This window comes from Lepidochelys kempii, chromosome 1 (assembly GCF_965140265.1).
Source record: "Lepidochelys kempii isolate rLepKem1 chromosome 1, rLepKem1.hap2, whole genome shotgun sequence".
Taxonomy (NCBI): Eukaryota; Metazoa; Chordata; order Testudines; family Cheloniidae; genus Lepidochelys; species Lepidochelys kempii.
Genome location: NC_133256.1, coordinates 308,508,276 through 308,530,090, shown reverse-complemented (window position 1 = coordinate 308,530,090; position 21,815 = coordinate 308,508,276). Strand labels below are relative to the sequence as shown.

General features: G+C 39.2%; 1 protein-coding gene across 22 annotated transcripts in view; it reads left to right on the top strand.

The window, feature by feature from the left end:
- The window catches only part of CADPS2 (calcium dependent secretion activator 2), a 585,486-nt gene that overhangs the window by 539,068 nt on the left and 24,603 nt on the right, over positions 1–21,815 (top strand). For 20 of the 22 annotated variants that reach the window (XM_073328226.1, XM_073328214.1, XM_073328210.1 and 17 more), the window contains 3 exons: positions 1,926–2,009; positions 2,107–2,139; positions 17,613–17,720. In XM_073328226.1, the coding sequence (XP_073184327.1) occupies positions 1,926–2,009; positions 2,107–2,139; positions 17,613–17,720 (225 nt within the window). The remainder of the gene's footprint in view (positions 1–1,925; positions 2,010–2,106; positions 2,140–17,612; positions 17,721–21,815) is intronic. The other 2 variants (XM_073328224.1, XM_073328216.1) reach the window with 1 other exon arrangement.

Genomic DNA, 21,815 nt, shown 5'->3' with positions numbered 1-21,815 from the left:
CATTCTTTTAATATACTCATTTTAATAACATGTTAGTGTTGAAAACATGGGCCTGGTGTTTGTTTCTGAGATCAGTCCCTCCAGCAATGGGTCTTTTCAGAATAGTATTGACTAACATTTTGCAGAAAGAATCCTTCTGAATAAGATGAGTATTGCAAGAGTACTGCAGTGTGCAAGCAATGGTTACTCACTGGCATGTAATAGCAAGGCAGAGAACTGGCATCCCATGTAAGGCCAGGACCCTGATTATACCCAGAGCAGAGAAAAAACCAACTTCCATCCCCTCTAGTAGCCCAATGCATTTGTAATCCAAATACAGCTCTTGGATCCTACAGTGATGATAAATCATTTATAAATGTGAATGAATAGATTAGGTGATGAGTGTAGTTCTGCACTTACTCTTGCTCTTTGAACTGTTGGAAGCAGGTTTTATTATAAGGTGATGCTCTCAGTTTCTCATAGGGAGAAGGGAAGGTGACACTGTTGTGACACCGTGATACTGCCCATTAACAGCATGCCAGATGGAATTTTGTCCTGTCCTCACACTCATAAAGTGCTACTCCTTGGTTCTGAGAATGAGTTTTTGGCAGCAGACAGTTACTTTTTACAATATTCTTTACATATGTCATGAGGCAACTAACATATACCAGTGAGCATGCACGTATGCAATAATTAACCAGTAATGAGCTACATTGTGTGTGTATTTTTTTCTCAACAATTGTTACATTTTCTTTTTTTCTTGTATGTGATGTCATAAATGACATGATCAACTAAATGGAACACACAAAGGTGGAGGGTTTGGTTTAAGTTAATTTTTTTCATAACCTTTGTAAACATTATGCCCACAATTTGCATGCAGGACTCAGTGTTTGGCAAAGGTGGCTTTATGCTATGACTATGCCATGGCACGCATAGAATCACAGGTGCCAGATCCACCAGGTTTATGGTCTCTTTCCAATTGCAGAGTGGAGCAAAGTGGTCACAGTAGATCCAAGATTCAGGCCTTATATTTTCTGATTCTTAGCTGGTTCTTCAGTAGCAGTTCAGTAACAAACACTGTCCCTAGAGCAGTGCTGACGTAATCAGTGGTGCTAATACACAAACCAGGGAAATCAGCTTTGGTTAATTTCATCTCCCTTTTAAACGTTAGAAAAATATTGAATGTCAGAACATTTAAACTTAACAGTTGCACTTGATCCTTAATTCTTACCACTGTGCCACTTTAAAAACAATTTCCAACAGCAGCATGAATGAAGTTTCCATGGCTGCCCATAACTTGCTACTTCCTTTTGTGCCACTTTCTGAAATGTGGTCTTAAAAAAGTAATAAAAGTGTTTGTATTTCTGTATAAAGGCATAGTGGGTGCACACATTTTTTTAACCACACGTTCTAGAGGTAATAAAGTTGTATAAGGTAGAAAGCCATTCTTTAGAAGTGGGGTTTTGTTTTTTGTTGGTTGGTTGGCTTTCCCCCCCTATTTCTGAGTTATTGGAAGCAGTGACTTCCATCAGTTTTGTTTATAGATGAAACTGAGTACTTCCTATGACTTCGCTCATTGAGAGATGGACACAATTATCAGATTTTCAGGCTACAGTGTTCTGTTACAGAGTGCAAACAGGAGAAGTTATTCACTTTCCCATCCTTAATAATTAACATGACACTGTATGTATATAAATATTTATACTGTGTCTTTGTGTAGTTTCAAAAAAAGAAAAGGAGTACTTGTGGCACCTTGGAGACTGACAGATTTATTTGAGCATAAGCTTTCGTGAGCTACAGCTGATGCATCCGATGAAGTAAGCTGTAGCTCACGAAAGCTTATGCTCAGATAAATTGGTTAGTCTCTAAGGTGCCACAAGTCCTCCTTTTCTTTTTGCGAATACAGACTAACACGGCTGTTACTCTGAAACCTGTCATTTGTGTAGTTTGTTTCAGTGCTAGAAGGTGTGCTGTCTAAACTATCAAGGTATGATGAAGGCACATTCTTCTCATCAATACTTTCATTCACTGTAAGTATATGAACTATTAACCAACTATTAATTTTTAAACTACACATAATCATTAACACTTATAGTATTTGTTTCTTATTTTTAATTTTTTTTAAAGGTGAAAGCAGCTGCAAAATATGTTGATGTTCCTGTAAGTATGACTTTTTTTAAAATTTCACTTGTTTCTAGTCTTAGGCACAATCCACAAATAGATGTCGTTTTTCTTAGTTTGTATTTTTCATTGCTGTCATTATGATCTCTCATAGAAGTTCACTATAGCTTTACTCAGAGTAGTTAAACAGTCGCCACAACCCTTAGAGGGCATCTCATTTCCCTCTCGCAACAGCTAACTCTCAAAGCAAAGCTTAGAAAGGTTATTCTCAATGCACTTTTTCAGTTGTGGGAAGACTGAGAATTGTAACCTAGAAACTCAATCTTAGGGGACATTTCATCATTTGGATATATTGTTTGTACGTGTACGATCAGTTACACTTAAACAATTGGATGCTGTATGTACAAGCATCATCCTCAGATATCACTGTTGATAAATTCCTTACTTGTAAACAAAAGCCTGATCCTACAGCCATTATTCAGATGATTAACCCTTATTTATGTCTGCAGCTCTATTGGGGCTACATGCAACATACATGAGTAAGGTTCCGTCTGTGAGTAAGGGATGTTGATTGAGCTTTGCTTAATGTAGAAACAAAAGTCAACTGCTCTATTTATTATCCATTAAATATATTTTAAATATTTTTTTCCAAACAAGCATAAAAGTTATCTGAGAAACTATTAAACTAATTTAAATTAATGACCCTCCATTCTTTTACAAGGCTCTATGTTACTTATAACTTAGATCCCTCTGATAGAATTCTTAGACAATCTTGGCTGCCAAACATAGCAATAAATGTGATTAGCCTAATTTTAATAATACCTCTTTTTAAATGGTTTGTCCTTATTGATGCTTATAAGAAATACAAGTTACAGAAGAACTGCAAATATATCTGAAGTTGCAGGTAGAAATCCTTTAAACAATTTTCTACCCCAAAAATCTAATGCCTGCAAGTCAGTTTGTACAATAATTCATAAAATTAAAAAGCAAATAACACCGCCCCTCAAAAAAAAAAGAAACCCCAACCCAGAAAACCTAAATAAAAGGAAAATCCTTACCAAACTTGTGGAACCGTTTTCAGTTAATTCATTACCTTTGTCTTATATTTATGTCTAACTTGCACATACTATAACAAATTATGACTTTTATCCCTTAATATTATTTCTTGGTGTTTATTTTGTTTGGCTGGATATGTTTTCTTTTTCTGAATCTTAGAAGTACCCTCCATGTTTTATCGAAAACATGCAACTTGCCTTCCATTCAAAATGATGACCTCAGACCAAATCCAGTTTAAACACAGTTTATGCTGGCAATATTTCATGCTTGGGGAATGCCTAAATAAGATTTTTGGAAAGGTACTTCAAAAGCTAGGCAAATGCCTGTGGAAGATGTCTTTAAAAAATTAGACATTCATATACTTCTGTTAGATCAAATGAAAAGAGCTCCTATTTATTTAGACTAGATATGGCAAAGAGATTTCAAAAGCTCTCAGCATTGGCCTAACTCTGCTCCCATTGAAGTCAATGGTAAAACTCTCATTGACTTCAATTTGAGTAGAGTGGGGACAAGGCTGAGCACTTCTGAATCCCACTCTTCATGTTCAGAATGTGATTGGTTAAAAAAGTGGCATGAGGCTTACAAGGCAACCAGAAATGCTGCTTTAAGCTTGATGTCATTTCAAATATATAATAAATTGAATTCTGTTTGGGGGCCAAATTCACCCCCCAACCTGCACAGTCACAGCTAAACCAGTGTGGTTCCAGTAGGCCCCGGGGTAGGGCCAGGATTTGCACCCTAAGGTGACTATATACTGCCAAGTGTGGGGGATGAGCTGAGGGAAGAGCCAAAAGAGAGTCCATTGCATTCCCCACTCCATGGATCAGATTGACCAGCTATCATCCTACACGAAGCAGGAGCAGCACGGACTACTGTAGCCCGTAGGTGAATCTACATGGCAGAACACAAATCCCTCCATTATAGTGCTATATCTTTTATAGACACCACAGGAATTACCTCTGGTCAAATGTCTTGCAGCGGGGGTGATATGTAAAGCTCAGAATGGCCATTTAGCCTCCTCAGCGTCTGTGTGAGCACTGCAGCTGACAGAAAGTGAAATCTTTGAAAAGCGACATTACATGTGAACGGACGACGTTTTAAAGACTACTGGGTAGTTTGCCAGCAGGGAGTTTGTTGCACCAGGAAAGCCAGTGAGGAGACTATTGTAATTCCCAGGAGACTTGAAGGATTAATGAGTGGAAGCATTTATAGACGGGCCTTTCCCCTACCAATTAACGAGCCTTGGTTCTATACCACCCCTCTCTGGTCCTTATAGGGTAAGAGCTGTGTGGCCTGAGCATACAGTGGTCTTTCAATGCCATGCTTGGGGGCTATTGCAGGCAACTGTAAATTTGAGCCCTGAGGCGTCTCTAACTTACACCAATGGCCAGATCAGCCTCCGGAAGTGCAGGGACTAGGGGAGCACAAATGCAGCATGAAAACACCTTTGTCACCTTTCACCCTTAGGGCCAGTGCTGATCACAACAGAGATAGACCTCTCTCCTGAATGGTTCACCAGTTTCAGAAGATGAACACATGGTGCTTGACAACCTCAAGTGCCTGCCTTTCAGGCGTGCGGTTGTGTGACTTCATTTTGGGGAGTCTATGTATCAATCTGTGCTTTCATTAAAAAAGAAAATCTAGTACTTTAGGTTGCAAGGATTGCTCTGAAAATGTGACTGATCATTAGGACCCCAATTCAGGAAAGTATCCCTCTTCAGGATAATGCTTAAACATGTGCCTCACTTTGATCGTATGCTTAAGTCCAACTGAAGTCATTAGTGCTGTTCCGAATAGGGGCCTAGCACTGAGCGTCTCAGGACAAGAGTTCAAATGTTGTGAACTATGCACATTCCCCAGCACAATAAACTGGGCTATGCCTCTTCTGCAGCTTGAGGCTGGTGGTGACCTGAGGATTCCCCTCCACCTTTATAATTTCATACACATACATTTATATTATCGGTGGTGTTTGGGTTGTTTAGCCCATTTAGTTGACCCTCCCCCCAAATCCTAAGACTGGCTCTGTACCTAGTGATGTCCATGAGAAGCTGCTGCCACTGATATATCAGGATGGAGGCAGACCTGTTGGTCTGCAGTTAAAGCCATCGAGAACAGCAGAACTGAAAAAGCCAGAGAGAAGCATGAGCAAAGAAAACAGGCCGTGGTAAAAACATGTGGCCAGGTCTGCCCGACATGCGGACACATCTGTGGATCCCACATTGGTTTACGTTCACACAAGAAGACTCACTGAAACAAACTGACACTCATACGTCAGCTACGACGGGATACTCCAAGAAAGCAGCAAACACGCCACACACAGTGATATGATCACAGCTGATAGAGGTTGGGTAAGTTTGGGAACAGGGGTCCCAAAATTTGATGAATAGGCCCACTCTACATACCAACTCTGGCCTACTAGAGTTGACTGGAACTGGATATGTTTGCATTATAAATTTAAGGGTACCTACTTATAATTATCTACTAAATTGGTAGAGAGGATTAACAAAGCTGGTAATAAGACTCCAGCAATGATAAATCAGTGCAACATTTTACTTTCCCAGCTTGTGCTCCATTATATAGTCAGACACTAAGTTTTCTGAACGTTCAGGTTTCATTTGAATAACATTCCAAGCAAACTGAACCCTTAGCAATAGGTGCTATTTTGCAGTCTTTTTCTGCACTGCTTCACATTGTCTTAAGAAATTAGACACAGTGTTCTTACTTTTGCTTTGCTATTTAAGCTAAGTGAAAGTAGTTTATAATCTATTGCATGGGTAACATATTGGTCCCATTCAGGCATTTGCTAAATTTGCAGAGTTATCTTTAACAGCTGAGTTGTCGTTGAAGAAGTTGTAAAGAAAGAGCTGAGAAATCCAGTGATGCAGTGATAGGCTAGAAGGCTTTCTTCCAGATGTTCCTTTACTTTTTCCTTCTCTTTAGCATTTCTGCTACTACTCATCCTATTTTCTGTGGTCCAGGCTCCAACCTTCAGTTCTTTCCTATGTGACACATTGAGGTCCAAATACTAAACTGTATATATTTAGTTGCCTTTGAAATTTGTGTAAGTAGCTTATCAAGCACTCTTTGAAATCAGTATATTATTATGATGCTTATATGGTTTTTATTTGTTTTATTGTACCTCTTGCATATGTGATTGTAGCTGCTTTGGGACGCTAAAATACCTGACTCCCTGTTTGTGATATAGTTGTCTGCCTTTGACATCAAGTCAACATTAAGAAATGTTAGCAAAATAATTCTGCATTCTCTCCTGTGCACTACTGATGTGCTGAGGTCTTAACTTCTAGCTTTGAGTTGTACATCTTCAGCAATCTCCTGATTGCCAGTCTGTTCTTCCAGTCATTCAGCTTTTCAAGAATAAAATATAACCCAACCAAACCCTTTTCATCCCTACCAACCATGAACCATATCCTTTTACATTCCTGCTTAAACCAACAACAACAAAAATTATTCTCTCCATTTTAGAAAGCCTTTTTCAAAGGAGGGAGCATCTTGTCACAGGGAATTTGCATTTGGAAGCACTGAACATCTGTAGTATGTGACTATTACAAAGAAATGGGTCATGGGCATGGTATCAGTGCACTAGCTAAAGCAACAGCAAAAAGATGTGCTGAAGGCCCTGGACTCAGAATAGTAGCAGCACTGATAGCAGTTTATGATTTTTATTAATAATTATTAAAAATAATTAGCATACATTATTTGTATTTGCTTCTGGTAGCACCCAGAACATGCTATGCTCTTTTTCTGACATAAAGGAAAGTGCAGTGCTTGTTCTGAAGAAGTTGCCATCTAAAAAGACAAAGAAATAGATGGGGAAATGGATGCAACGCATAAATAAGGTGCTGAAGGGTGGAATTTTCTGTCTTGATAATACTGTGTTTTTATAGCAGAATACTTGGGGCTTGTGTGGGTTAGTTTCTTTTTTTATGAGGGGGTCTGTAGTTGTTTTAAGAAATATAGACTCTCTACCAGTTCACGCAACTTTGCTATGATTGGTTGGTTAGTTACTCTTAAAGCCCTGGGCAAACATTAGAAGATCTGGGAGAATTAGAATAATGCTGGCTGTTCTTTTGCTGTCTTTTTTCCAATGAAGTGGTTTGTACATACAGTGAAGTTGTTAAGGAGTACCAGCAGAGGCAGTGACAGAACACAGAAAGAAAAGTATATAGTTATCCTTGATAATGGAGTAACAGCCTGATTTTCTAATCTGCGTACACAATTGTGTGTGCTAAATTGTACATGCAATTTCTCATCACGTAAATCAAGTAATTGTGGACAAAAATGTTCAGCTACACATTTGCTTGGGCACTTGTATATGCAATTACCCAGTTTGCACATACAAACACCATAATTACATGCCCAAAATGGGCAAGCAGTTGTATGCATACGTTTGTGCTCACCATTCAGAAACTCAAACTCAGTTTAGGGGAGCACATATTGAAGCCAGTGATCTGTGTCAGTCTTTCAGAGGGTACAGTGGAAGCTTCCTCTTCTTCCCCATACCCAGGGTCTGTGCCGGGTGAATACAGCACACTACGGGAGCCTGGTGCTGGACTAGCACAGTTCTTGGCCTCCCCACACAGAATTTTCCTTTAGACAAGGGTATATCGAGAGGACGGAGGTCTTGCACCTTCTTATCTCTCTTGTGTATTGTCAGCCCAGTGTGGCCGAAAATTATTCAGTTTCACCCAATGGATATAAGTGGTGTAATTGTTATAGGTCTGTGAACCCTGAGGTGCTGGAACTAGGGATGTGGCAGCATCCACTGGCTTGAAGTGGTTTCCATCATGTTCAGGGTTTACAGTTTGGGTCAATGGCTCTCAGCACTCCCACTATACAAATTGTTCCAGCACCCCTGCATGAACCTTAGGAGCTAATACACGTCGTGGTCTACCAGACATTTTATTTATTTCCATATATGTTTTGTTTAACTGCTTCAGTGCTTCATTTAGCTAATTTTAAGAGCTAAAACATTTTTGTGGAAAATCAGTGTATCATTGACATAGTGCCATTAATTTTTAAGCAGAATCTTCTAAAGATTTCAGTGGATGTCTCTGCTTTTAAATTGGTAGCACAGGACAGCCCTTAATCCCAAATTCATGTGTTCTGCTAAATAATTTCTCCTGCTTGACACACACAAACCTGGAAATATGTCCCTTCTATTTTGAAATCCGTTTATATGAATGATTGTAGAGTCTGAAGGTAAAGCTTTAGTGTGCAGTGAGATACTGAGCAAGCTCATTGCAGTCTCTCTTTAAACCTGTCATACTTTTGGGGATAACAGGCAAGTGGAGATTTGAAGCATGACCACTCCAGTCAGCAAGAAAGTTAAAATAATATAAATCAAATATATTTCTTTGCAAAAACAGGGTTTAAAAATGGATTTTGCCATGGCAGCTGCAGCTTGCTGAAGACCCCTTGCACTAGAGAATTAAAAGTCTGATCCTGGTAATACTTGTACTCCTGAGTAGCACCGCGGGTAGGACTACTCACACCCATAAGATTATGCATGTGCACAAGTGGCTGCTGGACTGGGGCCTAAGGTTTGTCTGACAGCATTCTTTTCAAATTTCCCCCAATGCCCGGTTGCCTGTTGCTCTCCAAAAGGAAGGGTGAGGGATCAGGACCTCTATTCCTTGGTTTTCCCATTTAAACAAAATCATTTTCTTAAATACAACAATCATATAGGGGCACAGCACTATCTTGCAAACTAATTAAGTATACAGCTAATATAGCATTCTGCTTAACTGTCCAGTCTGAAGTGTGAGAGTGGAGGGGGGGAAATGAAGACCTTGTAGGGGGTTCCAAGGGTATCTACCCCAATAATTTTTTTAATTGCTGCCATTTGGTGCCATCTGGTCATTTCCAAAGCCAAACAATGATGAGTAAGGCTGTGAGTCTGTCACGGAGGTCATAGAAGTCATGGATTGCGTGGCTTTCCATGACCTCCATGACTTTTGCAGCTGCTGGTGCTGGCTCAGGGGCTGCCCAAGCCGGGCAGCCCCTGGGCCAGCAGCAGCAGTTTGGGTGTGTGGGAAAGGGCTCAGGGCTAGGGGCAGGGGATTGGAGGATGCTGGGGGGCGGGGCTCCCACTGGCATGGCCCTGAAGCTCCTAGGTGGTGGAGGGGCTGGGGGAGCTCCCCGGGCCTGCAGGCCTCACCCCTGCAGCTTCCATGGGCTGTGGTTCCCAGCCAATGGGAGCTGCAGCAGCCAGCACTTGTGCCCCTCTGCCACCTAGGCGCTGCAGGGATGCGGAGCTGGGTAGGGAGCCCCTGTCAGCCCTGCCAACCCTCCCCTCCACAGCACCCGCGGGGGTCCTGGGCCACCTCCCCCAGCACCCATGCTGTCCCCTCTCCCAAGCAACCACGTAACCCCTCCCCCCTGCTTTGGTCCCAGGTATTTTTAGTAAAAGTCATGGACAGGTCATGGGCTGTGAATTTTTGTTTACTGCCCGTGACCTGTCCATGACTTTTACTAAAAATACCCGTGACTAAAATGTAGCCTTAAAGATGAGTACCAGGGATAAGTCACTTCTGGCAGTGATATTTAACTATGTCTAGAGAGGAGTGATTTCCTTCAAAGTCAGGGAACTCACCCCAATCTTCTCTTCAGTGTAGTGGTGGAATGTTAACATGAGGCTCCCATATTCCTCCCCAGAGCCCCTTCCCGCTCCTGGCTGCTTTTCAGCTAAGTGCTTCAGTTGAAAATGCCTTCCTTCAGTCAAAAAAGTACTCAAATATGAATTACAATGAAATCAGGAGAATTCTGGTCTTGGATAGGTATAGTATGAAGTCCATTTTAAGCGCCTGAGGAATGAACGCTTTCATGATACCAATCCCTATAAAACTAACTTTTTTCTCAGTAACACCAGAAACATGGGTATGTTTAATATGCTCTGCTAAGTAACAGTCTCTTCTGAATGATGAAGTGAGAATAAACATAACTTAACATTTACAAATACGTGTGGTTTCTACTGAGGTTGTGACAAGCTGTTCCATTGTAGAAGCAGAACACAACAACCAAGCTATATCTCTCCAACCATAGGGAAACATTAGGAGGAGTAGCACTTGTTGAACCTTTCATCTGTAAACATTTGAACTCTCAGAAATTAAGACAATATGGCATTACTTTTGATTTGTTGCTGCAGGCGAGCTTTTCTAGGGGAAAAGACATGTGCTTTCATATTAAGTCAATTATAATGTAGCTTCTGGATACTCTTTGAAACTGGAAGAGTGTATTTATAAATTTGTCTCCTTGTTAAATAGGCACCATGACAATGTTTTTCTGGAGTACTGTTAACCTCTAGTGAAAGGTTAAGCAGCTTCTTCTGTATCTAAATCTGTTGCTCTGAAAAAATGACTGTGGAGTTGAAACCACCTACCAGTGAATGGTAAAAGAAACGACCTGCACCTGTGGGATTAGGTGTAGCAGCAGGAAGTAAGAGCACTTGCAGCATATAATTAACAAGGAATTTTTTTATCTTTTTTTTTTAAACAGCATGTTCATCTTGCCAGGTTAACTAGTGATTAACCCTAGAAAGAATCTGTTGAAGCCTACACCCTTGTTTAAACTCAATCACTTGCCAATGTATTCAGTTACTTGTGTAACCAATGACATAGTAACCCTATTAAAAATATTTCATTTCCTGGTATTTCATTTGATGTCTTTGTCTTTCTAGTCTTTCTATTAATTTCTTTGTGACTTTCTCTTTCAATCTCTGATAATTCAAAACATGCTGCCTACTGTTCTGAATTAAATAAACAATAGTACAGTAACTTTTCTCTTTCCTAAAATATGGTTATTCCTTTCCTGTAAGATGTCAGACCATTAAAAAACTTTATGCTTATTCAGTTAAGTTTAGTAGGCTAAATTCTGCTCTCAGTTGCATGTGGGTAGCTCCCTTCCATTGACTTCAGTAGGAGTTTCATACAAGGAGAACTTGATATTTCTGGTATAAAAGTGCTCACAGTTATAATCTATTTGATATTCATAACAGTCTGCTGAAATGTCCATTGCTATATAGCTTGTTATAGTTACTTTAAATACAACTTAGTATCCGTTTGTCATTTAAGTCTCTGATTGCTAATGAGACTTAATCTTTTTCTCACATTTTCAAATTTGATATTCATCTTGTTTTCCTAAATATAAAAATCCAAAATAAGAGAATGATGATATATATTGGTATAAATGGCTCAACTTAAAGAAGTCATCCCTATGAAAAAAGAAAACTTTTCTATTTGTTAAAAACACAGTTTACAGTGACATATCCTGTTTTGTCACTTGTTTACAATATATATTTTTCTTTCACACATTTGAAGAAGGCCAAATAAATGAAATATTCCCAGTATAGGGAGACAGTGAAGTATATATTTTATTACTAATTTAGTCAAATTTGTTTAAAGTGTGTATCCCAAATGACATGCAATAAAGGGACAGCTTGTAATGGCTTCAATGAGTTCATGAATCAGTGTGCCATAGCTTTTAAAACAGAGAGACCTACCATGAAGGAACATTGGACGAGTTATAATCTTCCTTATCCAGACACATTTGTACAGTAAGTAGAAACTGTTAGAAGGAAAATTACATTTTTTCAGTAATTTATCAGAAATAATTGTCCTACACACACATTAAAAAAGGATAGTGTTTTTAAGAACTGTAATTGTAATGGGTAAATGTCACAGCTGTTGCAGTTACTCTTACTTGTGTATATTCTTTTAATGATTAGAGTCTCATGCCACAAGCTACATGAAAATATATTCACTAGGTGTGAAATTCCCATATGTCACAGCTTCAAGAATAGGTAAACATCTCAAAGAAAAATAAAGAGTTGATGCTAATGGGAAATGTTATTTTTTCTAGTTTTGACTGTTTTCAGGACAAACATTTCTTTGCTTAACTTAGTGAAAGCAAAATTCGCATGCAACATAGAAATGTTAGAGGTTAACATTTCAATGGGAGACTTGTGTGTATTTTGAAAAATTATCCCCAAGAACAATAATGAGTCCCTAATTTGATAGATTTTTTTTTCAGTTTACAGATTTCAAAATATTTTCCCATTGTCATGCCAAATCAGAACCATTTTTATTTCTGTCTCATGCATATCAGGACTCAGCAAGTTCCTAAGGTTTGCTGAAATATTTTTCTAACAATCTTAAATAGGTATACTGAATGAAAGTATATAGTTTTGTATTATAGGTTATGAATATCCTTCACATAGTGATTCAGTTTCTAAACTGATGAGATGTGATTGGAACAAATGTCTAAGAATAGGTCTTTTGTGCGAACTGCAAAAATAGAATTGTGCTTCCCAAATGCCCTTCATTTTGGACATGATCCTGCAAGGTGCTGTGTCCTCAACTCTCATTGAAATCTATTCATGCTGAAGTCACTCACAACTAGAGCTGGTCAGAAAATGGAATTTCCATCCCACGGGAAAGTCCAACATTTTGAAATTTCTTTCATCCTGAATCAGGGCAAAAAGCTGACATTTTGAAATTTACCATGGGATGGAAATTCTGAAATGTTGATTTTTGAAATATCAAAATGATCTTATGGAAATGTTCGTTTTAATAATGTTGAAACAAGAGGTAAAATATTACATAATTTTTAAAAAATTATGTCAGAGTGAAATGAAACAAGAAAGTGGAAAAATAAAGTAATGAGAAAGTACAAACAAAATACTCCATATTGATTCAAATGTTTTCAAAATTTGTGCATTGAAAATTTTCTTGGAATCTACACATTCCTGTGAAACATTTGTTTCAACAAAACAGAGTTTTCCAGTAGAAAACTGTTCTGTTGAAAAATTTTCAACCAGCTATACTCAGAACTCTGTAGACCCAAATTTAAATCCTGATCCTTCTTTCCTTTAAGATCTATACATGGATAGTTCTATATAAATGCTAAGTGTTTGTGGGGTTTTCTTGCACACACAAAACAAAGTGTGCAAAGAACTGCCAGTATTTCACAGGGAATTTTGGATGTGCAAGGAATGTTACATCAGGGTGTATGTGATAATTTCTTCTGTTACATTTTCTCTTTCATATTATGATATATTGGAAAATGAAGTCCTAGACCCTGTTATTTATGCAAAAGTAGTAAATTCCATATATGATAGTGAATCCCTTATTCTGGGTTGTCTTCCCAGATTTGTTCCTTGGTAGATTCAGTGAAAGGAGTTGTTCTAACAAAGAGTGTCTGATTTTGTTAATGGTCTTGAGGGGCTGGATAATTGGACTTCTGAGTGGTGAATATTCTCAAATGTTGCATCCTGTTATTGTGGTAGATGTCACTGGGATCTTAGCTGCCGTTTCTGAAAATACAGCAGGTTCTCTGTGCTAGGGCTGGTCTACTCTATTGCGCTACATTGGCACAACTGTGCTGCTCTAGCACGTCTGGTGAAGACTCGCTATGCTGACAGGAGAGCACTCTCCTGTCGGCATAATTATTCCACCTTAGCAAGAGGTGGGAGAAGCTATGTTGGCGGGAGATCTTCTTCCTCCAACATAGCACAGCGTAGACACTGCTGTAAGTCGATGTAACTTACGTTGCTCGGGGGGTGGCTTTTTCACACCGCTGGGTGACTTGACATACATTGACTTAGGCAGTAGTGTAGACAAGCCCTGGGAGTCCTACTGCCTTTGTGCACAAACACAATTATACCCCTCTTCTAATAAAGTACATGATAATAAGGTCTGGTAAAAACATAATTCCATACAACGATAGCATAATAAAATAGCCATGTTTTTGAAATCTTCTGTATAGGTATTTTTGAATATATAAATGGGTTTACATATAATCCTTTAAAATATGCTAAATATCATACTTTAAAGATGTGTTAAAGACAGATTCTGATGTATGCTGTGGTCATTGTGCTGCTCTGGCAATAACAGCCCCGGGAAGCTGTTACAGACCGGTATAAGTTAAAGCTGTTTGCGGCTGCTTTAATGTATTCCAGGAAATGAAAAGGTGGCATACACTCACCTCCCTCCCCCACCGCTGAGGTTGTACACTGAGCAAAGCTCAGCCAGACCTAAGGATTGGAGCGCGAGTGCTTTAGAAACTTTTTTTTGTGTTAAGACGTATTATCAGATAAATAATATAACATTCAGTACCATCATCTGATCTATATCAGTGGTTTTCAAACTTTTTTTCTAGGGACCCATTTGAAGAAAATTGATGCCCATGACCCAGTGGAGCTGGGGATGAGGGGTTAGGGGTGTGGGAGGGGCTCAGGGCTGGGGCAGAGGTTTGGGGTTTGGGGGTGAGGGCTGCAGGGTAGGGCTGGGAATGAGGAGTTCAGGGAGTGGGAGGGGGCTCTGGGTAGGGGGTTGGGGTGCAGAAGGGGATCAGGGCTGGGGGGTGCAGGCTCTGGGGTGGGACTGGGGATGAGGGGTTTGGGGTGAAGGAAGGGGTTCTGGTTTGGGGGCCTCAGGGCTGGGGCAGGGGATTGGGGCACAGAGTTGGGGCATGGACTTACCTCAGGTGGCTCCCAGTCAGTGGCGCAGCAGGGTGCAGATGCAGGCTTCCCTCCTGTCCTGACACCCTGGACTGCACTGCACCCCAGAAGCAGCCAGCAGCGGGTCCCACTACTAGGCGGAGGCGCGCAAGTGGCTTTGTGTGACTCTCGCCCAGAGGCACCGTCCCACCCCCAGCTCCCATTGCCCAGTTCCCGGCCAGTGGGAGTGCAGAGGCCGTGCTTGGGGTGGGGACAGCGAGCAGAGCCCTGTGGCTCCCCTGCCTAGAAGCTGGACCTGCTGCTGGCCCCTTTCAGGGCCCAGTGCGGTGTCGGAAAAGGTAGGCGCAAGCCTGCCTTAGCTGGGCAGCAGTGCCAACGGGACTTTTAACATCCCGGTCAGCGATGCTGACAAAAGCAAGGCGACCCAGTGCCTGACATGCCGCGACCCAATACTGGGTCACAACCCACGGATTGAAAAACACTGATCTATATCATCATAACCGTTGTCCTTCAGTTGCATACTATAAACATCATAAAATATTATTTTTTGACAAATTATACTTTTAGACTGAAACTAACCCAAGAGTGGTGCATTTGCTGAAGGCTGTCCATACTCCTTCAACCCTTTTTTAGCTCACCTTCAAGGAGGCTCCTATCTGGTTTCAGTAGTGCAATATGGACAGTGGGTTGTCTGGGGAGGGTCTAATGGAAACGCATTTAAGGATACCACACTTTAGCAGCCACCATTCCAGCTAGAGTGGAATAGACATGGAAAGACAGCCTAGCCTACCTACATCCTGCCTTTGGGCTGTGGTATGTGAATTCAATCTCTTCAGCCCCCATGCAAAGCCTGAAGAATTTTGGCTTGATGCAGGGAGGGGAATATTTCACCATTAGCAAACATTTCCAGGAGCAGTGACCATCCTTTCTGTTTTCCCATATATCGTTACAAAGCTCCATCCGTAGTCATCCCCTTTGCTCATTATACCAGCGCAAAGGCATGGGGAAGACGGGATTAGATTTTAGTATCTGTCAAGGTTCCTCCCCCACTCTGAACTCTAGGGTACAGATGTGGGGACCTGCATGAAAAACCTCCTAAGCTTATCTTTACCAGCTTAGGTCAAAACTTCCCCAAGGTACAAAATATTCCCCCCGTTGTCCTTGGACTGGCCGCTACCACCACCAAACTAATACTGGTTACTGGGGAAGAGCTGTTTGGACGCGTCCTTCCCCCCAAAATACTTCCCAAAACCTTGCACCCCACTTCCTGGACAAGGTTTGGTAAAAAGCCTCACCAATTTGCCTAGGTGACTACAGACCCAGACCCTTGGATCTTAAGAACAATGAATAATCCTCCCAACACTTGCACCCCCCCTTTCCTGGGAAATGTTGGATAAAAAGCCTCACCAATTTGCATAGGTGACCACAGACCCAAACCCTTGGATCTGAGAACAATGAAAAAGCATTCAGTTTCTTACAAGAAGACTTTTAATAAAAATAGAAGTAAATAGAAATAAAGAAATCCCCCCTGTAAAATCAGGATGGTAGATATCTTACAGGGTAATTAGATTAAAAAACATAGAGAACCCCTCTAGGCAAAACCTTAAGTTACAAAAAAGATACACAGACAGAAATAGTTATTCTATTCAGCACAATTCTTTTCTCACCCATTTAAAGAAATCATAATCTAACACATACCTAGCTAGATTACTTACTAAAAGTTCTAAGACTCCATTCCTGGTCTATCACCGACAAAGACCAGCATATAGACAGACTATAGACAGACACACAGACCCTTTGTTTCTCTCCCTCCTCCCAGCTTTTGAAAGTATCTTGTCTCCTCATTGGTCATTTTGGTCAGGTGCCAGCGAGGTTACCTTTAGCTTCTTAACCCTTTACAGGTGAGAGGAGCTTTCCCCTGGCCAGGAGGGATTTCAAAGGGGTTTACCCTTCCCTTTATATTTATGACAGTATCACACTAGCTTTATACGCTATTATAACTCAACTGACTTCAGTGGAGATACTGCTAATTTTTATCAGCTGTGAGATCAGAATCAGGCCAAGGTGTGTAGATATTTATTAACAAACCTGAGCCTCTGACAGTTTGGATCCCCAAAGTTCATACTGCTCTCAATTACACCTTGGAACCAGAATATGTCTGAAGGAGTGCAAAGGGGATCTAAAGCCACCTTTGTGCTCCTTAATCTCTATGAGTTGTCATATGCTCAGCAAACGAATATCTGGACCAGTATCAAGGAAGTGGTGTATGAGGGCTTCAGCAACATGAGATTCTGTGGTTTTTTTCTGATTTTTAATTTGATGTATCATTTTGATTTATGTGGCCATCTTTTTAGTTTCATATCTAATATACATACTTTTCTATATTCAATTATTGACATTAGATATATAAAATGTGTATGTATTTGTATACCCACATGCAAGTTGTCATCTTTCATAAGTTTATGGACATAAATTACTTTAAATATTATGGGAGTATGTTCTCCCTGCTTTGTTTGCATCCACTTTCCCTTAGTGCTGATAGAAGCTGTACATGCAGATCAAGAGGAGTATATATCCTGACATTTTACCTTCATTGTTAACCAGTTCATAAGTATTAGTGCCTCTGTATTTCAGAACTTCCAAAGGGTATATCCAGCAAGCAATACCGAAAACACTAAGGGTGAAATCTGGATTCCTTTGAGCTCAATGGAAGTTTTGCTGTGAATATCAGTGGAACTAGGATTTCACCCTAAATGTGTATCAGTGTATGTAGATGGCTAAAAATGTTCATGAAATTACAATAGGAATTATTAATATTGAATCCTGCTTTACTATGGCATCTGATTCAAAGTTCATAGCAACTTTAATTAAAACAGTTTTTACATATTTACATCATTTTTCAATATTAATAATCTCACAATCTTAAAATAACCTCTTTCTAGGTGAGTTACAGTTTTCTTATGGTCTCTCTCTTCCGCAGAAACCGGGAATGGATCTAGCAGACACCTACATTACATTTGTTCGGCAAAACCAGGATATACTGCGAGAAAAGGTCAATGAGGAAATGTATATAGAAAAGTTGTTTGATGTAAGTAACTACCCTTGCAAGGCGTGCTGGCATCATGGTTACATCTCAAAGGGATAAGTTGCATTTTGATTGCATTCAGCATGTAGGTCAGGATGCTTTTCCCTGTGCCTATTTTGTTCTGCTTTTTTTTATTTATTTCTGCTAATAAAGATAGCCTTAATTGTATGCATTTCCTGCATGAGAGCTGTCTGTGTTGGAATGAGTAAATCAAAAGTTTTATAAGATTAATATTTTAACTAGTCTATCATTTTATCATTGTGTGATATGCAACTTCATTTTATTCCACCTTTTGATTTTGAAGTAAAGTGCCATGAACAGAATTGTATTGTAATGGATGTTCTTAGTGTATGGAGACACAGTTGGAAAGGTATTTTCCCTAAATAACAATTCTTATATCTTATTCTTCAGATAAAGTAAGAAAACAAATGAACTATGCGACATTCCTCCAGATCTCTAACAGCTGTTTTTATTGAGTGACTTTTGGAACTTAGCTTACTGTAAATTTAGTCCAAAATTTTCAAATATATAAAATCCTAAAGTTAGCCTAATGCTTATTTAGGCACAGGACTCATATTTTCAAAACTGCACCCATCTCCTGTTGACCTCACATTTCAAGTGAGCTTCTCATCCTCACCATTAAGACCCTGCACACCACTCCTGCCCATGTCATCACACACACTTTCTTTACTCACTCCCCAATCTCTCTATAACCGCTCCCTTTGCTTCTTAATGGCCTCATCGTCCAAATCCCTCCTTACGCAAGCCTCATCCACAAAGCCCTGCAGCCACACTCTGTCTGGATATCTCCACTGCTTCAGGCATCGACCATCACTGTGTTGTCTGTGTCTCTGAACTAGAAGCTTTATGAGGTGGTCATGTCTTATATGTGTTGAAAGTACCAAGCCCATAAAAATGGTAATAAAATCTAAATTCCTTTGTTACATGTCTGAAATCTGGATCAGGAGACCAATCACTTCTGATTATATGGGAATCTGAACAGAGAAAGTAATCCTGTGTCTTTGAGACAGCTTAATACAGTCCGTTACAATACTGTTTCTGAAATGTTATATTCACTTTGAAATGTATTTATTTGTGTACCATCTACTCAGCATTTTACAGAGCTTTTCTGGCAGTTTCATTTAATTATGTTACTGCAAATGTTTTCATAACAGCAATTCACAGCCTCTAGTGTGACACTTCAGTTGTGGCAGTTGTAGAAGGTCCTGTAACATAGACTCGCAGCCATGATATGTCATGTCAGTGTTTGTTGTTTGTTAGATTAGCTGGTCAAAATGAGACTTATCTCTTTTACTTTATATTTCCAGACATTCCTAGGCAGTTTTACAATAAAAGTATCATCTGTTTTAATAAGCTAAGTGTTAATATGTGCGAAAAGAAAGATTTTATAAAAGCTTTGATGCCCTGCAGGGGTAGAAAAATTATCATCCATCCAGCTGGCGCTTTCACAAAGCACTAAAACTGTGTTAGCAACTTCTGCTTCAGTTTGGTATTACACTGAGTCTGCAAGCATATGTTTCATTTTCAAGTTTCCTGGTGTGTGTGTGTCTGTTTTGGGGAGGGGAGAAGAGATAGGGGAGTTTTTTTCTTGCTTAAGTTGTAATTTTCTGAAACTTAATAGATGTCTAGGGCCAAATCCAACTCTCATTGGAGTCAATGGTAGGCTTTCTATTAGCTTTAACGGAAATTGAATCACACCCTTTGTCTCTAACACTAGTTTTCAGGCAGAAAAAAATGTATTCAAGGTACTCTCTTTCACACCATCCACTTACATCTTTGCCTTTCTTTGTATATGCATGAGAGATGAAGTGGTGTCATATTGAAATAAATCAGAAAGACGTTATTACAAGCATGAACGTTATGGGATATTACATTCACTTCGTATAACAAGGAGCCAAATCCGGCTCAGTTACACTGATGTAAATCTAGAATAACCCATAGAATGCAGCTTGCCTTCAATGAGATTACTTTGGATTTACAGCAGTATAACTGAGAGTAGGATTAAGTTATGGTTATTAGTGTCAGTAATTTAGCAAAGACTACGTAACCTTTGTATATACAATCTATTAAGTTGTATTTTTATGGAAGGATTAAAATGAGTTGTAATTAACTTTTTAATTGGCTGTCTCAAGCCATTTATTTCTGACTACAGTTGCAGATTGTTTTACTACTGAAATATTTTTTAATTTTCATCAGATGAGAAACTGGCAGGTGGGGGAAGGGAGAATATGCCAATACATGTTTGTTTCTGAAAGGGAAAAACCCCTTTGGAATAGAGTAAAACCTCAGTAGCTAATGACCCAGGGAGTCTTGTAGCTATTCTGTGTTCCAGCAGATACAGATGCAAATTTGAACAGGACAGAGCCCTGGGTATATTACGGTTATTTTTTATTTAATATGAAAATTTATCATTCAAAATTTCTTGTGTATAGTCATAGGTCTCATTCACTACTGCATTGCTTCAGTTTTATGCTGATGCAATTCCACTGAAATCATTTATTTCAGTGAAGTTACACTGGGATAAAACTGGAATAATGCAGTGGTGAATTGGGCCAAATATATCTAGGTTTCTGCCTATACCATACAAAGCAAACACTTGCTACCATTTATATTTCTATGATGCAACAGGGTGCAGTACATAATTAGTAAAATCATGCTGATAAACATCCTCTTGCATTTATAAGATGATTAAAAATGAGTTGCTGAGAAGTTTTGTCTAGTGAAGATGTCTTTTAAATAGCTTCATGTAAAATTAAAAATAATTTTAAAAATAATGGTTAATCGGTATATTTAAATCAAGATGTATCTATTAAGGCTTAAGTTCTTTGAACCATTATCTGCTTTCAGTGAAGGCCCTCAGAGTGGTTCTTGGTGAACTGGAGAATTAAATACTTAAACAGAATTACAGTAGCATAATTCCCTTGTTAAAACATTCCATTAGGCAATTGGCTTGGGAAGCCCTGAATAAACATTGAGAGTTTCCCATTTATCCAAGCACAAACTTTACACATGCAAATAATTTAAATGCACCCTGTATCCAGTAATATAAAATAAACTTTCTTCTAGGGTCTGATCTTATACCATTAAAGTCAATGGGAACAGGAGTGGGCCCTTAAAAAAGCATTTCTCAGTAGCCAGTGTGGTTGAACTTAGATACATGTTCTGTTTTGAATTGTTAAGATAAGATGAATAGCTCTGTGTTTCATGTGCACTTTTAATTGGCATTAGACTTATTCAATGAGAAGCTAGTGTGTGTAGATCAAAACTGAAATTGGATTACATTAAATTTTCACACATCAAAGAATTGTGCTTCTATGTAAAATACACTGCTGAGTGATCCAAATTCTTCCTTTTTCTGCTAAAGTAACTCTTTCAAACACCTCTTTTGGTAGCTTATCAGTTTGATGTATTTCTTATAATTTGTGCAATAAACACAGATGTGTATCTGAAAACAGAAAAGTTGACCTTAGGCTTTTTTCAAAAATATTCCTGTTCCCATTCTCCAACGAGGCCTATGGTATAGATTATATTTGCATTGAGATGTCTCCTGTTGAAAGGCTTCCAGTTTAAGCAACTATATGATTTTGTTCTGATTTTGTCAAGGTCACATTAGTAGTAAATTTGTCTAAGTAAACAATTTCCATTTTAAGTAACAGAGGAAACTTTAAGACAAAAGAAAGCCAGTAAAGCCATGTAGGTCTACCCATTATTTTAGGTTAAAATTTGGGCCTCTCTTTCTCTTAAAAATAAAACAAAACAAAAAATGCACACACACACAACATAAACAAAAAACCCACAACCCAACAATAACCACCTTTATTTTTTCATTATTGAAATAATAATACATGCGTGTTACCACATGCATACCTATGTACATAAATCAGAGGGGTAGCCATGTTAGTCTGGATCTGTAAAAGCAGCAAAGAGTCCTGTGGCACCTTATAGACTAACAGACGTATTGAAGCATGAGCTTTCGTAAGTGAATACCCACTTCGTCGGATGCATGTAGTGGAAATTTCCAGAGGCAGGTATAAATATGCAAGCAAGAATCAGGCTAGGGATAATGAACTTAGTTCA